At 36.1% G+C, this 20,849-nt stretch overlaps 1 protein-coding gene across 1 annotated transcript in view; it reads right to left on the bottom strand.

Annotated features, from left to right (window-relative positions):
• Positions 1-20,849, bottom strand: part of LOC107096562 (neurexin-3a-like) — a 168,325-nt gene that overhangs the window by 15,683 nt on the left and 131,793 nt on the right. The window contains 4 exon segments of the mRNA XM_015393272.1: positions 667-968; positions 1,315-1,404; positions 3,056-3,227; positions 3,598-3,779. Of these exon segments, the coding sequence (XP_015248758.1) occupies positions 667-968; positions 1,315-1,404; positions 3,056-3,227; positions 3,598-3,779 (746 nt within the window).

Raw genomic sequence — 20,849 nt, 5'->3', positions numbered from 1 at the left:
TTGTTCATATATTCCCTGTGAATATTGCTTTTCTACCTTTACAAAGGATCTTAGCCCATTTGAGTTGATGACTTTCTTCCCCTTGTGGTCTGGAGCCCTTCTTTTATGCAGAGCTAGTTAGCAGCTATTTTTAACTTGCAGTTGTTTTTGCAACTTGCAGCATTTTCCCTTTGCTTGTGTTTTGTGAGTTAAATTCACCCTCTTCTGCCACAGAATCAACCTAAGGTCAACCTAAGGGTCACAAACAAACCAAACAAGGTCTACCAGATTATTTAATTTGAGGTAAGATAATATCCTCACTTTCGAAGTTGAGTGTTTGGATTGTCTATGATCATCAACAACTCTGACAGCTCTGTCACTAACAAAAGCTGTCATTAGCCCAGAAAGGCTATTTGACCTGTCAATAATAAGGGCCACTAACTCCAAATCTAATCATGATTAATGAATAAAATAATAAAAGATTAATTAATGAATTAATAAATAGCCACTTTGAAAAAGTAAGCCAGTAATAGATGAAAGAAAGCAGTCAACATCTATATAAAAAAATAACTACACTCAGAGATCTCAAAGCCTCAAGAACTGTTAATCATGACACAAGTGGACTACAGAATAGTTTGCACAGGGATTAAAAAAAAGAAACTGCATTTTCAAAATTGGATGACAAACCGTTGGGGAGGATCTGTGTTTCCGTGTGGTTGTTGTTGACATCATGGTGGTCGTCTCAACAAAGTTGGTAGACATCTCTGGAGGCATGGCTGTGGTACGGGCTGAACCTGCAACACTGGGCACGTCACCCACCAGCCTCACGCTCCCGTTGATCTTGATGTTAATGTTGGCTTCAGCCGCCATTTTCAACACCTTAAGGCCGTTGTAATACAGTCCCGACAGCTGACCTTGAAAAGGTCGGCCTCGGTCGCTACCTCCAACCGTGATTGTTGCTTGAGTGTTGAAAATTGTTAACTGCCGCCCTGAGGAAGACATCCACAGTTATAGATTACCCATTACAACACATTATATGATGCATTACATCACAGTAATGCATTACCATAAGAAAACTCAGCACAGAATAAATAGAATTTCAATGTACCCTTGACATCCCCATGCATTGGCTAAAACAGATCTAGACATCTTTCTGTCTTTCACATTTAGGCTGATGCTCTATTTCATATTTATTGGCTGGTTTGTTTATATTTCATACACGGTCAGTTGTTGAAATAATATTCAAAACAAAGACATACTTGTAACAATTATATTTTAAGCAACTCATTGGTAGGACAGTGAAGACAGATGTAAACAATCTTCCTCATAAATTACCTTTGTCTTGTAGCCATTCTTCTACTGGTCTGACATATTTGAAAGGAATTTTCTTATTGGCCGTTTGGTAGCGTTCAATGTCGCTGTTCCCTTTAAAGTTTAAGAAGACATTTATAAAGACATTTATTTATGTCAGAATCATGAAAAAAATCAATAACAAGTTAGAACAACTTTAACAAGAATATTAGCTTTAAGTTAGTCCCTATTTGCGGGAAGTAAAATAAATAGGCTTTCTCACTTGTCAATTACTGTACCACTAGCGCCATATGCACACTGTTTAAATTTTTTTTTTTAAAATGCTTCTAATTTATTTATTTACATTTAGTATAGGTGAAATATACAACAGAATACAATTAACAAAACATTATAAACAGAAAAAAGCCTTAGAAAAACAAGATGTTTAAAACAAGGTTTTAAAAACTCCTGGTGGGGTTCAGATAACCATAATACACATGTCACTGGCCAGCATGAGCTCCTAGTGACCAAACAAGGATGTTTTTTTCCAATTAACTGTCCTTAAAAAAAAAGGCAGATATAACATACCCCTCGCACATCAAACAAATTTCTTTTGCTTGTTGCAAAATGGAAAAATTAAACTTTGCTGAAAAGATTATGATCTCAAAAGGTATGTTTAGTGGCACTGTAGCACAGAATAAAAGTAAACATTTATAGAACAAAGACAGCATTAAAATAATTATTTCATAAATTTTGACAGGTCGTGACAGGATGTGAACATGAAAAAGAAAATATTTTGCACCAATAGGAACAATAGGTTGAAGTCCGGTGTGACAGAGCCTGGTTGATGCCAGATTTTAGTAGCTAAATGATCGCACATACTGTAGACATGGTTTATTTCTCAGTTTTAAGCAGATCAAAAAAGAAACAGAATTACGTCTATCAAGTTTTTGAGTGTTGTTGCTTAAATGGCTCAGAAGCCATCTTTAGGTCACTACTTTGCTTCTGGACAGGTAAGTCTTCTGCCAGCTTTAGCTTTGGCGTACCTGCCAACTGGTAAGTTATCAGAACCATTAAAGGTTGGAATCAGAACAGGCAGGTGTGAGTGCGCCATCTTCTGGCTGGGAAGAGTTAGACTTTTAGCCACTTTCTTTTAGAACAGCACTGTAGAATAATATCAGGGCATTGCAAATCCTTTCAGAGACAGAATAATGAATATAAATATGTAATAAATATGATTACGATGTGGACTTAAGATTTGTGTACAAAGTAATTTTTGCTTCCCTGACACTTTATCCAACTGCCTAAATATCTTATTCTCATCTAAAATGAAAGTTCCCAACACTTTTAATGTCTTAGCTGACTTAGCTTATTTCTATCCAAACAGTGCTTTGTTAGATGCATACTGAAGTTGCAATGAGAAAATATTTACAATATGTTATGCGGCCATTCTTTAAAGCATATTATATTAGATTAATGAATGCACCACAAATAATGTTTTGATCAAAACAACCATTATTATTTTTATTGGGCCCACTTTGCCCAAAGTCTCAAAAGCATATCCAGATGAATCTCCTTAACTTGTTCTCCTATACCACTGCAATAAGGAACCCAAATTTGGCATACTAAAATTTGAAGTTTCTCTTTGGAATAAAAACAAGCATCCAGCTATAGCTTCAATTACGCTTATTTCCCGAGCAGATGCTGTCCAGTGACTCTTTGCGGCCATCGTGCAACAACATGCTTTTTATACAATCTGTGAAATAGATAGAATATATTTTTGTACCTGTTGGGAAATGTTCATTGATTGACCAGTTATCCACCTGCAGCGTAGCATTCCCACCATTCCTGGTGAAACGAACCACATGATACTTCCCATCATTCACCGGGGTGCTGCTTTCTTGAACAAGGATGTCCTCCGTTCCAATATTGAAGGTCACTCCAATCTTGCCTTGCTCCTAAAATAACAAAACACTACTGTTTAGGTACTGTAATGAGGGGACGTCTTATCTTTTTGTACAGGAACAGAAAAATATACAGAGCTGAATACATTTTAAATTCATGTGAGGAATTACCATGATGAATATTTACAACAGCTTTAATGTTGATAATGTTATACGAAAAGTTTAGTTTTGAAGACCACCTTCAACATAAAACCTTTAATAAACATATGACTTGTACTGTAACATGCAAATCGATGTACATATACTTATATACATAAAGGGACAGTCTTAGTAAAAGGATGTAATAATTTAAACAATTGCTTGCTATTACACCTAACAAGACCCAAAACAAAGAACGAGTGGATGGATATGTATAACTACTTACTATGTGTAGCATAAGATAGTCTCCAAGACCAGGGGCACTATCGATTCTGACTAGGATGCCATCTTTCAGGGATGTGCTAAAGCCAACAGTCAGTCTGTCAGTTCTGGTACTTGGTCTCTCATTAGCTGGCCAGTTAAATGTAATGAGGCCTCCCCCTTTCCCAAAGATGTATGTGGTTCCAGCTGAAGTGAGAGAATCAGAAATGATAAACTGTCAGAAATAACAGATTAAGTAACAAACTGGCTAGTATATCTAAAAAAAATAACACACAACAGACCATTCTATATAAAGACATGGCTTATTTATTTGGGCAAATTGCCAAATGAGATCAACTGTGTCCAATTCAAGGCGTCTTATAGGGCTTGTCATTAAGGTTTATAGTAGGCATGTCCAAAGTTTGTCTTTTAGTGCTGCTGTACTAAAGTTTTTAATGATTCTTGGCTTCAGCACAGCTGATTCTGGTAAATGAATTTCAGCAAACATCTATTAATGGAAATTAGCTGTGCTGAAGCAGGGAGACCTCAAAATCCTGCAGGAAAGCAGCCCTCAAGGACCAACTTTGGACATGTCTGGTTGATTGCAACAGGTACCAAAGTACAGTTTCAAATGAGCAGACATAAAAAAAAAAAAAAAGAGTTGTAGAAAACTCTCTCTAGACACCACAATAATAAATGAATACTGGGGACATTGTTTTTAAAGGTAGGTTAAAAAAAAAAACTAAGGCAAAACGAGATACAATATTTCACATTTTTAAGGTTTTAATAAAACATGATATTTTATTTAATAATATTATAACAACATTTCCTTAATAGCTATATTCATCCATTCTTATTTTTATTATGTAAAACCTTGTTAGATGTGAATATAAACTAAACTTCTGTATTCATATAAACATGTACTGACGTTGTTTATTAATCCACACAGATTTTCTATACCTCCTCTTATTTGACAGTTCCTGAGGAAACAAAAAATACTTAATCTGACACATGTGTGCACAAACACAGAGTGTAGCTAATGCTAATGAGCAGGCCCAGGCAGATGAGACGATTCTTGGCTCTGGCTGATAATGCTCGTCACAAAAGCACTTTGTTGCCTGAGCCAGAACCCCCGCTACCCCAATCACCCTCCTTCCAACTCTCCACAAGCTGCTTTAGTTTGTGCGAATTAGTCACCTGATAACACAACAGTCTCCTCTATGCCTACTATAGAAATACATTTATACATATTATTTTACCCCCTTAGAGAAATACTTATACAAATATGAGGGAACAATTGCTGTTTCTCTTTATTCCTGCAGATGCATGCCATATTGAAAGACTACTGTGAGACTGTATATTTGATATCAATGAGAACATAAAGCAATGATGTGTATAAGTGACTGCAGCTTTCTAAAAAACCAACAACAAAAGAATAAAGACCAACGTTGAACGTTTGGGGGGATTTTTCACAAGAGAAAAAAGTATTCACACGATTTGTTGGAGAGGTTTTTATGAGAGCTACAGTACTATGGTGTCAAAAATTTTGATTTAAATTAACTTTAGGTTTTTCTCTGTCCATATGACATGAGAGAATTATGTTACTTTGTTGGTGCTTTTACTGTATGTGGCGTGTGGTGGGCGTGGGGGGTAAAACCCTTGGATTTTACATCAGACAATCAAAACAACATCAAAACAACTTTTTTGAATCATTGACACTATAGTTATCCCTATGGCTCAATGGACAAAAATGCTAATTATCTTGTTTAAAAAAAATAATGCATCTTGTTTCCCTAAAATAACTCCTCTGTTATAACAAGTAACTCATATTCATAAAAAAAAAGAAAGTAAAAGTATCTAAACTAAAAACCAGAAAAGGTAGGATGGCTCTTTATACAAGAAAATAACTATCCATCATTAATAAGTAGATTACTGTTAACAATCATCCCTTTAATCCAGCAATAGAGAGCAAATTACAAAACTTTTTAAAATGCTTTTTTTATTTAAACCAAGTCACAGGCATTACCTGATGATAATGGAATAAATAAAATGCATGTACAGGCTTAAGAACTCAGTTACTTAGGTTGGTTTGAAACAAAACACTGTATTCAATCAAGAGGCAAATTATAGGTATAGAGGACAATCTTTTATTTCCAGGTGGATCATCAAAATAAGTGGTCATCCTAATTGTCAATCATTCTTGTGATATGTTTACGTAAGGTGGTCCTACTTGCTCAACCCGTTACATGTAGATGTCTTATCACACTTTCAGACATGTGTGGTGAGCTACAGTTTCAGACAGTCATTGAAGCTTACCTTTTCTCACTGTGATTCTTTGAAAATGGCAGAGTTCTAAGAAAAAAGTGTCTACGAAGTGTATGACAAGAACAGAAAGGTCTTAGAAGAGTCAGATATATCCCGCAATGCTTTGCACAGAGAGCTATTCTGCCAAAGCATTATGGGATTTGCTGTCACAGCGGCCCACTGTCACCATGGACTGTTGGCGGACGTTTGGACACAGTAAGCTTTTATGAACAATGAGAACAGCAATTTTTAAGAGTGTGCATGAGGAGAAATGGGCAGTGCATGCTCTCGCAGGCGTTCCCTCTCGGGAAAGCACAGGGTTGTGCATGTGCATTTTTTTTTCTAAGTGGAGAGGGTGGGTCCTTTAAAAAAATTTGTGAAAATCCTCCAAAATAACTTTAAGTGTTCTTTAGCTTTGTCATAATAATCAGAGATTTAGACATATTTTTAATTCAAAATGAAAGGTTTGCGCATGAAAATAAAACATTTAGTGGAAAAAGGCTCAGAATAACAATTTATGAATATTTGCTGAACTGACTCTCTGGACTATTTTTTCAGTTTTTCTTTTTTTCAGGCTTATATGTCATGATTTTATTGTGCTTTTTCATCCTTATTTTATTCAATATATGAGATCAATGTTGTACAGTGCTCTTTTAATTGATATTTAATTGAAAGCCGCTTTATAAATACATTTGACCTATTTACTAATTCAAGAAAAAAGTCACATGCAATAAAAGTTAGCTCCTAAAGCCACAGCATTATTTTGTTCACTGATATTCCTAAAAAGAAATTGGTCATGGCCCTTCTTGAAAGAGGATATCAAGCGATAGCTGTTCGAAAGGCTTAAGGATCCACAGCTAAGAATATTTTTCTAGAATTAAACACTATACCAAAGGAACACCTTGAATGATGTTTTGTCCCATAAGCTACCTTTGATTGTCTCCGCCAAACTGTTTCAATCATTGTACTGATTTAGGTTGCTTCCACTGGTATACCAAAGTACTCTTAGGCTTAACTGACAATCTGCCTTATAACATTTAGAAAGCAATACAATGCAAGTAGAACCTCAAATGAAGTGCCCTTTGGTGCCTATCGGTCCCTTACAGTGGATTTGAGATTATCGAGCCATCCTATGGGTCTAAGGATATAGAACATCATACTTTCTCAAGAAAGGTCAAGGTATTGTTTGTCTTGAAGTTGCAATTTAATCAAAAGCAAAAAAAGTAAAGATATTTGGTCGCAACATACCAGAATTATAGAGCAAAATCTATAGGTTTGTGAAAGGGTGGACTGCAAAACTATTACAGTCAGTATATTGGAGAAGATAGCTACATAACCGTGTAAATAGTTTCATGTCGCTGAGACTGAAAATAGTTAATTTGTGGTTTTATATGGAATCAGCTTCCCAGTAAAACAAACCACATTCTTTGATAAGAGAGGCAATTTATAACAGGATCTGTCTAGATTTAAATGCTGCTTGATGCAAACAGTGATACTATAAGAAATTATCTTTATGGGAGTTCATTCATGAAAAAAAGAAATTGTATATATTAAAGAAATCTTATGAATAAAAAATCTAGTCAGCGAAAAAAATGTTAGCAAAAAAAACTTAAAAGGATAAAAACTATTTGAAGGAAGCAGGTATTCATACAAGATATTTTTTTTCTCGCTACCACAGTGGATGACATCCTATCCAAGTCTGTGGTGGACTCACTGCTTATTCTCTGTCACTATAAATCTATAGCGGAAGCACGATCCGTCCCATTTGCTAATTTCCTCATGCGCAACTAGATATACATCCGGGTCGCCCTCGATTTTCTTTTGTATAAAAGACCTAAATTAAATTTGTCCCACCCCCAAAATAGTAAGTGTACTAAACTATAATTTTTTTAAAGGTTAATAATGTACTTCCTGAGAAAATAAATGCCTTAAAATCCTTTCTGTTTTAATACCAGTGTGTGCCCAATCTGCTCTGGAAATGGGATCCTAGGCTACTTCCAGGAGCAAACTGTTTCGGCTTTGGATTTAAACATAAATCTAGTCTTTTTTAATTTAATGTTTTCCTTTCGTATTAATATTATTGTATACAGTGCATAATCTAAAGAAATAGACAACTAAAGTGCAGATAAACATGGATCAATCATATTTTGCCAGAATACTCGGAGCATGTCTGAATCTGACGTCAGACAAGCAGTTTAACAGCAAAAATGTAAAAGGCATCAAATTAGCTTAGAAAAGTCATAAAACATTTTAAAGAATTTTAGTACAATAATGAAATTATTATGGAAACCCGGATGTATATCTAGTTGCGCATGCGCAAATGAGCTGATGGTATGGGACAAGTTTGGTAGTGACACTTACTGTAAGAGATTATTGTAAAACTATCTCTGACTCGTCTTTTATGTGATTAAAAATAGATCTAAGGCGTCTCCTATTCATTCTAACAGCAGCTGTCTGAATTGTGGTCTCATCCAAGATGGCCGCCCTCTAAGCACTTTGTTCAGCATCCAATGAGTTGTCTACGTATATCATGTCTATGTGCTACCAGCACGGATCAGGTAGTGATGGATTGTGCTACCGGTACGGATCGGGTAGTGACATTCTGGACACAATGCCTGAGCAGAACTTTTGTCTCATTGGGTGTCCATCTACTGTATTGTGATTGGACAGGATTTAGATGGTTGTGTTTAGGCTGGAAAAGGGGAGCTGCCTCACTTATCTGTCAAACGCTGTAGTCTAAAAGGTCACCTTTGGTGGCTAAGCAGTTTAACAAGCCACTTTTGCGTAGTTACAGCATTTCACCAATAAGTTATCCTATTGCGGCATTTCCATCACACCAAACTGCCCCAGTGTTTGCAGTCTACTTATAGCTGTACCTGCCATGTGCTTGGCTCAATCTCTGAGCACCCTCCCCCGCCCGCTCTTAATCGATGTTCAGTGACATGAAGGACATGTATGAATTATCGGAAAAAAAATTTCCCCTTGTTCCTACCACCTGAAGAAGATGAATAATAAAAAAAAAAAAAAAACAATGTCTGTTCTTGCTGAGCATAAGCATAAGCTTAAACTTTTGCAAATATTCTGTGAAGGCTCATTAGCTCCCCCTACTGTAGAACTAACAGCAGGAGAGAAAAACAAAGTCCTAAATACACAATTCAATTTTAAAGAAGTCTGTCTTGAAGCATTACATGAGCTTGCAGCAATCAGAATAACAACAAGAATTCAGCTTTTTGTTATATTTCTTGTCAAAACTAAGCATTCAAAAGTATAAAATCACATCCAATTTTTATATATATATTTGCTGCAGCCTAGACAAGTTAAGAGGTTTTAAAGAGTAATTTCTTGCAAGGTCTACAGTGCTGTGTCTAATTATGATATTCTATACTAACGCAGAGAAATTCCAAAAAAAGTTACAATGATTAATTACTTTAAAAAAAACATTGCTTTAGTATCATTTTATCATAGTTTATCCTTGTTTTATTTCCTAGTGTCCTTATTTTTTACCACTCACCATGTGCATTCTTCAGAGTTGCAGGCAGCCCATACATTGATAAAGTTTGAGAGGAGCGATGACTCCTTACATACAGTTGTTGATAAAATAAGTCTGTGGCGACCTGAGATCTGTGGTTAGGGGATGAGCTTTGCTTTGCAGATGCAGCATTACGTCCGAGAGTAAGCCACCAAATCCAAGCAATCCGGTAGATCACAATCAGTCCAGGAACTTGGCATGAACTCCTTTTCTTAGAACACCATAAAAACAGAGCACGAGTGGTGCACATGATGATGAATTTCTGAACAGTCAAACTGGCAGAATATTAAAGTAAAATAATCTCATGTTAAAGCAGGTGAGAAGTTGATGGGTTAACCGTAATTCCAAGCACTCACGACTTGTCATTACACATTTGGTAGAAGTCAGTCAACCAAATAAAAAATAGCATCCACCTTGGAAAAACTGTGTTTTTCTGAAACACAATAAATGTCCCATAAAGAGTCAAGATGGTTCAATGCGTCCTGCATTCTCTTCGTGGAAGCAATGGTTTAACTGGAGGTCCTGACTGGATTCCTCAGACATACTTCACAATTCTTACTTCATTTCTCCAATGCACTCCTAAAAAGATATCTTGAGTAGTCCTTAGGATATAAATCACATTGAGCGACCCATTCAAAAAACTTAACTCTGTAAATCCACTGGACTATTTACATTATGGTGTCCTCTTTCTTCCTCTTTTCGTTTCCAAAATGATTAAAATATCCTTTAAGATCCAATATATCAGTGACAGTAAAACTCCATTTCAGTGCCGCTGTCTTCATCCATTTAAAGTCTTCATTTGATGTATGCTTTCAGTTTGGACACCTTGGCTGTTTAACGAAAGGAACAGCAATGAGCTGGATCCCATAGCTGCCACAGGATGAAAGAGAGGGAGCGTGGTGTGGAGGGGAGAGGAGAGAAGAGGAGGAGGGGTTGGAAAGGCTGTTGAGGAGCCGCTGAGAGAAATGACTAAGGTAAGAGAAAGGTTAAAGAGAGATTGCAAGGATGGAGGAATGTTGAGAAAATTCTAGGAAGGACAGATGAGTCGGAGAAATCGACACAAATCTAAAAAGACATTCTGATGCCGAATTTTTTGAAAGAACAGATGTGATTATCCTCAAAGACTAAACAGAACATAAAAGACCTAAAAGAAACTGATTATTTCCTACAGTAGTATAAAGGCATCTGAAACATTCTGTTAAGCTGAATGATCACAAGTGTTCGTTGGCTCCTATGTAGATTTGCACTGTACACAATTAGGGGATTTTATCTGACTGACAGCTTGATACTTATAATAATCCATTCGTTTATCCATCCCGACTTAAGGAGACGGATGAATAAAAGCCTCCCACCTATTTTAATTGGTCAAGAGCTAGTTAGTCCATTACAGGGCTATAATTTATACATATTAGTATAAATATATTTTAGGTTTGCACATAACATTTTTATAATTTTAACATCATTGTTTTGCTTTTAACGATCCTGCTTTTCATTTGAAGGTGAAACTTTTTACTTAAAGATAATATTGCCTTATAATAATCTATTTCATGTATATAAATTAAGATCCTGTAAAATGTGCTTTTTTGTTTAGTGACCAGTCTATATGCTATTAACAATAAAGGCAAAAAATATTGTATTTTTCTAATTTGTATAAATTCAAACATTGAAGGAAAATGTATCAAAGTTTATTACAAATTTAACATAAAAGTCTCAGAACGCAGTTTATTTTTGTAGCTATGAGGCAATCACGTTAGATTATAGTGTTGGTGATAAAGTCACAGTTCTAACTCATTAAATGGACCTTTGGGGTATTCCAGTTTATTCTACAGCTTAGATAAATGTTACTTCTGAGTTTGAATGGAACATGGCCATTATCAAACACCAGCAGTTCAGGGATCTTTTGCTCCCTATCGTCTACAGTACTTTATGCTCAAACCCAATACTGTTTTGTTTTTTTGATATGTCCTGGCTGCTATTTCAAGCACTTATTTTTCAAAGTATGCAGAATGTAAAGGGAATAAGAGCGATGGGGAAAGACATGCGGGAAAGTTCAATGGGGGGAATCAAGCAGCTCTATCAAGGACTAAAGGTTTGCTCATATAAACCCTGCACCACCGCCCCACCCCACTTGCTCTAGAACATTTTCAACTCTGGGTTGGCCAAGAAACACCTACATCCCAGGTCACATCCACTACTTCACAGGTGAATCCCATGTTTGTTTTTTGTTAGGAAGCATAAAAACTGTAATGCTTTTTTACAACTGGAACACAGCTTAAGCTTAATGGTATCAAAATAAACTATTGTTGGTTATAATTATACTGGGTAATATGATATGCAAGAGCAAAAAATGAAGATGAAGCCCAAAAACAGCTCACACAGCCTCTCTGCTCAAACGTAGGTAACTAATAGGGTGCTCAGGATTCACTTGGGAAATGACTGACTTTAACGTTTTAAGAAATATAACGAAATATGTAATTTCCAATCACTTCTGTATTTTACGAAAGTCTTCCACTACCATCACTTATGACTTGTCATTATACAGGAAGATTTTATAATGTTGCTGAGAGGAAAGAATTTGGGATTTGTTCATGACCTCATATTTATCAAATATGGTAAAAAATATAAATGTAAATATAAGGGAAATTGCAAGCATTAAGTTTTTTTTCAATTAAAACAGTGAGGCATGCATATATTAATCCGAAATCTAACTCACCTGAACCAAAGTCAGTTTGTCCAACTCATAAGGAAGAACTCTGATTTAATTACAGAGTTGGGCCATTTTTTCAGTGCTTAGTCCCATATCTAACCTAAACATAGCTATGGGTTCAGCTTATACTTTGACTAACTGTAAGTGCTCTCTATCATCTCATCATTCAAACTCATCTGCTGAACTGTTTATTTCCTAGACAGAGCCACCTGTGGAGATATTTTACTGTTACCTTTTCTAACACAGAAAGCATTTATGGATCAGTGCTTCTATGCTCCTCTTGTATGTCTGCTTATAACTCCTTAAAATCCCATTTGGCCTCGGCAGATGCCCGCTCACACCGAGCCTGGTTCTGCTGGAGGTTTCTTCCTCTTAAAAGGGTTATTTTTACCGTCCACTGTCACTGCATGCATGTTCAGTGTGAGGATTGCTATAAAGTAGAAGACAAAATGCAAGCCAATAATTACTGTCGCCACATTTTCATTCAGGAGGAGTAAATCCTGCAAAGTCAATGGTTTGCAATTGTGTGTTTTTAGAATTAAAACTTTTTTATAAACTTCATGTATGATCTGATGAAATTGTCTCTGTGAATTGTCTTGAGACGACATACATTCTGAACTGACACTATAATAATAAACAGAACTGAATTGATATGTTTTCAAACAGCTATGAAACGTTTCTAGTGAGACATGGTTCTTCCTCTTTTGCCATTTTCATATCAGATAATGCTCAAAATACTTCCTTAGAGAGAACCATACTTTAAAACCAAAATGTGTCAGCTTTCTCCCATCAATGAGAAAGATCCAAGCAATGTTTTTCACAGAAAAAAAACAGCTACTCATTCTTTCCTTAAAGTTATAATGGAATGGCCTTTCAGCTCAACTCTCTCTCTGTCCACTGATACACAAGCTCAGCTGTATTGGTGCAGAAATATCTCCATCTAATTAGGTACCACAACAGACTACTTCACTGCTGCTATAAAACGTTTGAGCATTTGCTCAATGAAAAATGCTATGTTACCGGATGTTACAAACATAATTAATCCTTTAGCAACAATTCCAAGAATAATGATTAAAAAAAATACTCTGAGAACAAAATGCACAGACAAATAGGAATCTGTGAAATAAAAAATTTACAGACTGTTTCATATAACAAAGCATCACAGCTTCATTTGTCATGTTTAGTCCTTCCACAATTTGGTCATTAATATGACCAAATTGTTTCCTGCAGCTCACGGTAAAGGGATACTAATGAGATAGCGGTACAGTTTGATTTGTTGGAGCCGTTCAAACTTGACATTATGAATTATTTAATTTGTGGACTTCTGAAATGACCTTCATCCAGAAGTATGTTTGTATGACGTCTTCATCCTTGTGACACAACTCAAATGTGAATTTTGAAATGTAGCTTTGATGGCTGCAGCCAGGAAGGCCTTTTACAGCTCTTCCGCCTGAGGGGATTAAGAGGGAAAGCTGAATATCATTTTGGCTTCATGAAAGGACCCATCAACCTGCTTTCCTCTCTGCATTGCATTTGAGAAGGTATGTGATACCAAACACTTCTGTTTTGTTTTTCTGCATCTTCTTCTGTAATCAAAAGTGTTTCATATTTAGCTAGAAATAGGATGTGTAAGGAAAGAAAAAAAATAAATGATTCAAGGCCGTTGCAGGATATTGCATCACTTCATTTTTCAAAAAGTCGGAGATGATTCCATTTCAACTGGAGCAACTTTAATCTTGGTTTAAGTACACAGTTCTGTGCATATTGATGTAGGAAGGCTACTTTAACATATGTGAAGCCTGGAAACTGCTATGCCGTCCAATATGACATGTCTGAACATTTAATGACTTAATGTCCGTCTTGAGCTCTCAGTCTGTCCTCTTCCTATAAAGGCATCACTTCCACATTTATGAAGTTTTAGGCTTTAACATTTATCTTAGAAATGTAATTACCTTTATAGACAGATAGCCTGAAACTGTTTTCTGCTTGCCAGCCTGTTTTTGAGCGTTTCCTCTCTGTGTTTATGTGTTAATTTCAGAGTCAACATGATAAAATGTTGCTTTTGTTTTAAATTTCAATGTATTGTAAGTACTAAATTATTCAATTGTAAATGACTGGTGGCCATTTTCTTATTTTAGCATTATAGAAAAGCACAAACCACTACTGTCCTCTATGTTGCACTGCAATTAAGATCTTGGAGTACAGTGTACAAATTTCCTCTGAAATGGACACAACATTCAGCCTTTATTCATGTAATTCAAGTAGTAATGAGGACATTGTGGCAAACAAACAATCACCTTAACGTTTGTTTTGATCTACAAAACCATGATAAAACTAAGAAAGCTTAATAACTTTCTAGTTTTTAATATTTAAGGATAGTGGAGGATGTTGTTTTTCCTGGTGGATCATCTAAATAAGCGGTCCTCCTAATTGTTGATCGTTCTGGTGATATGTTTATGTAAGGCCGTCCTATGTGTTTACCAATGGTAAGTCTGACATTGTGGAAAATTGCAAGTTTTCTTTTGGAAAGTAAGCCTGTATGAGCGATGCAAATAACAACTTTTAAACAGAGCGTGCATGAGGAGAAATGGGCTCATGCATGCTCTTGCACACTTTTAATACGTATATACGTTCCCTCTCGGGAGCGGGTACAGGATTGTGCATGTGCATATTGTTTTTTAAAGTGGAGAGGGTGGGTCTTTTCAAAAATTCATAAAAATCCCCCACTATACCTTTAGCTGGAATTTTAGAGGAATTACTTTTATTATTTAGAACAACAAATTAACGCTTTTTAATTGAACAAAGAAAAGTGTTTTATCTATTTTAAACAGAAAAAAAAAAGTCTAATGTTTTATGTTCCCCACAAATCAGTTCTAATGCAATTTTTTGGGAAATTGTATAAAAAGTGTAATGTTAGTTGAGAAATGAAGCATCAGAATGTGAAACTATAATAATAATGGGTCGAAATCTGTTACTCTTGTTCTCAGTTACTGCCAAACTTTGTGTGCCAGGAACGTCCTTGCTTTTATCTGGGAGAAATAATTAGAGGACGACCTCTGTTTTAGAAAGCAAGGTAATTCCAGAGCCGGTGGAATCTGTGAGCTGGCTGTTGAAACAAACACAAAAGTTCCATTAAAGGAAAATTAAGAGCAACAAAGACAGCGCCTCAGCAGAAATATAGAGCAAAGCCTGTCACATTAACATAAAGCATGGCCCTCAGAAATTATTAGCCTCCCTAATCTCCTAAACCCTCAGACGCAGCATTGCACTGTTCAAATGACCTGTCCACTGTGATGCATGGTCGTTTTTTTTTTCCCCCACCAACTGAAGAACACCAGCTCCACCCCCCTCTCACAGCCACATTCTCTATTTCCTGCTCTCCTGATTTTTATTTTACCTCCTGCTCCAGATTTATGTGGGTTGGAACAGCAAAAGGGCAAAGATTACACAAACAATCACTGAGGAAGACCAACAAGGTGAAGGACAACACACACATTATCCTCTGCTTATCAGTAGCACATTAACACAGCTCATTCAGGACCTGCTTTAGACAGAGATAAACCAGGACGCATCAGCTTCTCCTTCATCCACCTCACATATCTGCGAGAGCAAGTTAATGACATTAAGCCATATCAGCCCAACAGCCACGGAAGGAGGAGCTCTTCTGCAGCTTCATGGAATCACTTGGTGCTGATGATTAGTCTTGAGGTTGGTAGATCAATGAAGGATCCAGCTCACAGCAGAACACATATAAAGGTCAGTGAAGAGGAAAATAGACTCTCTGTCACCCTGCCAATCGCTCTGATTGCCTGCCAGTCTTCTCACTTGTGACCAGTTGCCCCACCTCATCCCATTCTAACGATTACCTGCTCCAGTTGAAAATTTGCTTCACAGCCTGTGAAGAATTAGCATTCCCCTGCTCTGATTCATGTGAATAAAAGGGTGAATTCTTTTATTTATATTTTTCTCTGGGTGCGATTTTCTTCTATCAATGTAAAGAATAGCTTAGAGGCAATAATTCCCCGTGGGTATTTTCTCTATGAATTTATCAATTTTGGAAAATTTTGATATGGTCCATTTTTTTTTTTTCAAGACTGCTCCTCTAAATAAATGTTTGCAGACAATTATTTCTGTAGAGTTCCCTTAAGGTTCTGCTACAAACTTTAAACATGGCTACAAACTAGACTGACCTAGGTGATTGCAGCACTTTGATTCTTCTGCACAAATTCCATTCGAAATGTTCTGCTCTGTTTGTGATTATTGTCCTGTTGATAACTTTCTCAGTCAGACTCACTATTACCTACACAGACTCATATTTTTATCTAGAATATTTGAATATATAGAGGGGTACATAGTCAGCTGTGGGAACCCTGAGAACTACAGTAGAAGGTAAGCCCAAATTATCAGCTCTCTATCATCGTGCCTAACAGTCAGAATGAAATGTGTGAGCTGATTGATTTTTTTTTAAATTATAGCATGGCACCATATTTTATGATCAAATATCTCTGCTTTTGCATAATCTGTCTAAAAACATCACACCGGGAGTCTTTTTTTTTTTAGATGCAACTTTGCAAGCAAAGACCTGCTGACATGTTTCCATTAGAGAAAGGAGACTCTCCTTAGGTTTATTATCTTACCCTTAACCAATATTTTGTGTTTGACAGGGAATCAGGTGGAAAGCCCTAATCTTGTAGTAAAAAAAGAAGGTGAGATGGCTGGGTTAAATAAGCTCATTCAGATGGATACCAAGGTGTTCCAAGGCCAGAAAGCTAATATACTCTATTTTTAGTCTTCTCCAGGGTAGAGGACCAAACCATCCCACTCCTCCCCATTGACGGACCTTCTCACATCATTTCTAAGGTTAAGTCCACCCAACCTATGAAGGAATTTGACTATAGATGCTTCATGAAAGATCTTAATGTTCTGGTTACTCTGGTTGAAACACTGATAACACACAGGGAGAATCTAACATACTTTCATTTAACATGTTCTGTTTTAGATTAAAAGGAGCAGATTTTTTTACAAACCCGTTATACTTGGCTGTGAAGCACTTCAATACATGCTGAAATCTAGGGATTGAAGATGGTAAAGGCACATATTCTTTAAAGAGCAAAAAAAGGTACGTTCTGGACCTTTCTTTTCTGTCCTGTCCTCAAACCTTCACATGGACACTAAAGTCTGTAGAGTATCAGACAGAGCTTTAGGATTATTATATAACCTATCAGAGTAATGGTATTTAATTGATATAAATTAATCAACTTCAGAAAGACTGGTAAAAATATTTTCTTATAACTAATAATTTTAAGGCCAGCTTAAGCATTGGCTCATGACACCATAATGATTGACTTCCTTTTGGAATCTGATGCAGTTACTTGGACAAAAAACGTACAGGGATAGTTGATGATAAACACTACATACATTAAACACTAATGTCTAGGAGATGAAAGCTGATTTGATTTTAAGGCAACTGAGTCAGTTCAATTCAGATTATTTATATTGCACCAAATCACAACAAATGTCATCCCAAGGAACTGTGTAAGATAAACAAGTTTAATTCAGATTCATAAAGCGTCTCCAGACACTCCTTCTGCTCTGTTAATACACACAGGCTCCCTCAATTTGCTCTCATTCCTACACAAAGAAATAAATTATTTCAGTCCAATTCCACAATCCTTTAGTTTTTCCAGCATTTTATTCTTCCTCATTTTTCAAGAGCTGCTCAGTCATAAAATGCTGTTTATTGCTTTACGTAAACAATTCATCTTCTATGGGTCTCCTCACTCTGAGGGGAGAGACTTGTGATGGACATAAAGTCCAGCTCCAACAATCATCAAAGCCTTAAATTTCTTACAACAGAAGGGCTGGAATTCTACTGTCAGTCGATACCAAACTCTATCAAGAATGAAGAAAATTATGAAAAGGTTGAACAAATTGAAAAATAAAAGATGGAATCATTTGTTACCAGATTTCCCTGGCTTTTTAAACGTCACTACTGGAAAATAACACTCTTTGTCAACAACATTCCCGTTTCCATAATAAATACCCAGTTGCACTGAGCTCTGGATCTGCTAACCATGCTATTAAGTCTAATTGCCTATCAAGGGGAATTTGCTAAATAATAGTTGGTTGGTGGGCAGATGAATTATCACCCTGAGTGATGACCTAATCATTAGCAAATCTAGTTTGGTTTGATGGAATGACAAAAAAAACCCTGTAAATATTCTGCAGAGTTTAAGAGGTCCAAAACTACAAATTTATTTTGAAATGTGCCGCTTTTCTTCAGCCACTCATCTTTAGCTGTTTTATTGGGATTGCATCAAATTTACATTAAAGAAAGAAGCTGTTTGTCTGAAGCAGGCTTGTTTCTAAACCTACACAGATCCAGTAATCTACAGTCAGCACTTGCTCTTCTTTACCCACAGAAACCTTGTTCTTTTCTGTTTTGTTGTTAGACATGGTTTTAGTTCAGCTTGTCTGGGTCTCATTTCCTTAAGCTGATTTCCTACACCTCTGTCACATTCATTGTTTTCTATTTTGTCCTCACTTGACATTAGTAAAGACATTTTTATTTCAGTTATTGTTCATATTCTAATCACCAAAAACACAGCTCACACAACATAAACTGTTCTTACTTCTGGATTCGGAGAAGAGACATCCCAGCCTGGGGAGCCGAGCAGACCCTGATTCTGCTTCTTGCTGAACTCAAAACAAACATCAGCCTCCACCAGCCCCTATCAGTGCTTTCTCCTCTATTGACTTAATATAGATCACTGCTTTGCCCCAGGTATGTAACACCCCTGTGTTTATTTTTTTTTATTTTTAAGTACAATATAGACATTTTATTTACAATTTTTATTTACAATTATGTCAAAAGCTGTAATATACAGCATGTTGAATATTCTTAGAATTTTTGCCATTATCTATTTTTATACACACTTTTCTTTTCTATTAACTTTAATATGCATTTTTTTTATTTCATTCTAAATACTGTCAAATGTATATAATGTGATCCTTACCTTATTTTATTATTTTATCTTATTTTGCACTGTTCATATGGGAAGGGTGTAATTTTACTGTGTGGGTTGTGATTTTGCTAATTTTACTTATTTTATTTTGTCTTATAACAGTATATTTTATTTTGCTTTATTGTTTTTAAATCTTATTTTTCTCTCTTCTGTAAACGGTTGCATTGCAAAAAAAAAAAAAAAAAAGAATTTCCTGCAAGGGATTAATAAATTATGATTCTGATCATATTTTGCCTCACTCTATCAACCAAAGTAAATTACCACATATGACTGAAAACAAACTAAACCCTAAAAACAGAGCTTTATTTAATAATGGTCTTGAATAGACAGAAGTGATGTTGAAGATGAAGCTGATTGAAACATCCAGCAGAGAGAGGAACAGCAGTTACAGAACAACAAAGCAGAAATGGAGCCTAGGCGGAAGTTCAAATGAAGAAACTCTTAGTTTTTCATACATCCACCTGCAACTCAGCCAATCAGCTTTGAACCACACCTCCACGAAAGCCAATTGGCAATTATCTTAAAAGGCCTCCGTTGGATGAACTGTGTGACTTCATTCAGATGACACCGTTTCAACCCACCTCCAGCCCTCCACCTTCGTAGCTAAAGCTTCATCAGAGTGTCATTCCTCCTGGACTCTTACTGCGTTCCCTGTCTCATCTTAACTGATCCGGCAGAAGGCCCCCATGTTGAGCCTGGTTCTGCTAGAGGTTTCTTCCTAACACAGAGTTTTTCCTCTCCACTGTTGCTTCATGCTTGCTCATCATGGACAGGTTCTCTCAACCTGTGTTATCCAAACTGGACCTCCATCTTCCAGGTTCCTTAGTGAAGCTCTAGTATCAGCTGATGCAGTCCACTGGATCTCCTCATAAAGCTCAGCATACTGTCTCGCTAACCATCAGTCTACAGACTGACTAACTTAATCTATCTCCACTCCATATTTCAGGCCTGGGGGGAAACAGCCCTGTTCTTTGCTCCTGTTCATGCATAACTATCAAAATTAAGCGTTGTTTCCTGCCGAGGTCTGAGCGCCAAAGACAAAGTAATTGTATCAATAAATTTCTCCTAATTGTCTTTTCTCTTTGTGTGAGTTTTTCAGATTGAAATACAGTTTGGTTAAGAGAAAATCAAAAGATATTTGATTAAGAATATACAGTAAGGATAACCTTCTCTGGTTCATTATAGTGGTTCTGGTGTGAGAAGTTATTGGAGACCTCATCTTATTTTTTTTATTATTTTCAAATCTTTCCCATGAAAAATATTTATGACCTTATAGTAAGGTATTTGAAGTCCATATTACACAGGGAAACCCTCTCTTTCAGTTCTACAGAAAGACAAAGGAATCTTTGAATAAACGAAAGGGTTTTATTCAGTGTTATTTTCAATAACCCTTATCCATCTCTTTTTTTTTCTGTAATTACATTGTAGTAATGTTATTGATTGTTTTGTTTCTTATTCTTTAACCATAGTTTTTTAAACAATTACACCCCCATTTTCCTTAAAAGTGTTTACAGGCTTTTAGCTTGTGACTTTAAAAGGAGTGATGGAATCATTGCCTTGATTAAAGGGATTGAAAATATACCTGAAAACTTTGATAACTTTTGTTGACTTGTGCAGATATTTATTTTATAAATTCAAATTGAAGGGCAAAACAAAAACATACAACCATACATATACACTTACTGCTAAGTAAAAGTTAGAGACGCCAATTG

The sequence above is a fragment of the Cyprinodon variegatus genome, unplaced genomic scaffold (assembly GCF_000732505.1).
Source record: "Cyprinodon variegatus isolate N-32 unplaced genomic scaffold, C_variegatus-1.0 Scaffold633, whole genome shotgun sequence".
NCBI lineage: Eukaryota > Metazoa > Chordata > Actinopteri > Cyprinodontiformes > Cyprinodontidae > Cyprinodon > Cyprinodon variegatus.
The sequence above is the reverse complement of the archived record's forward strand: the minus strand, read 5'-3'. Positions and strand labels throughout refer to the sequence as shown.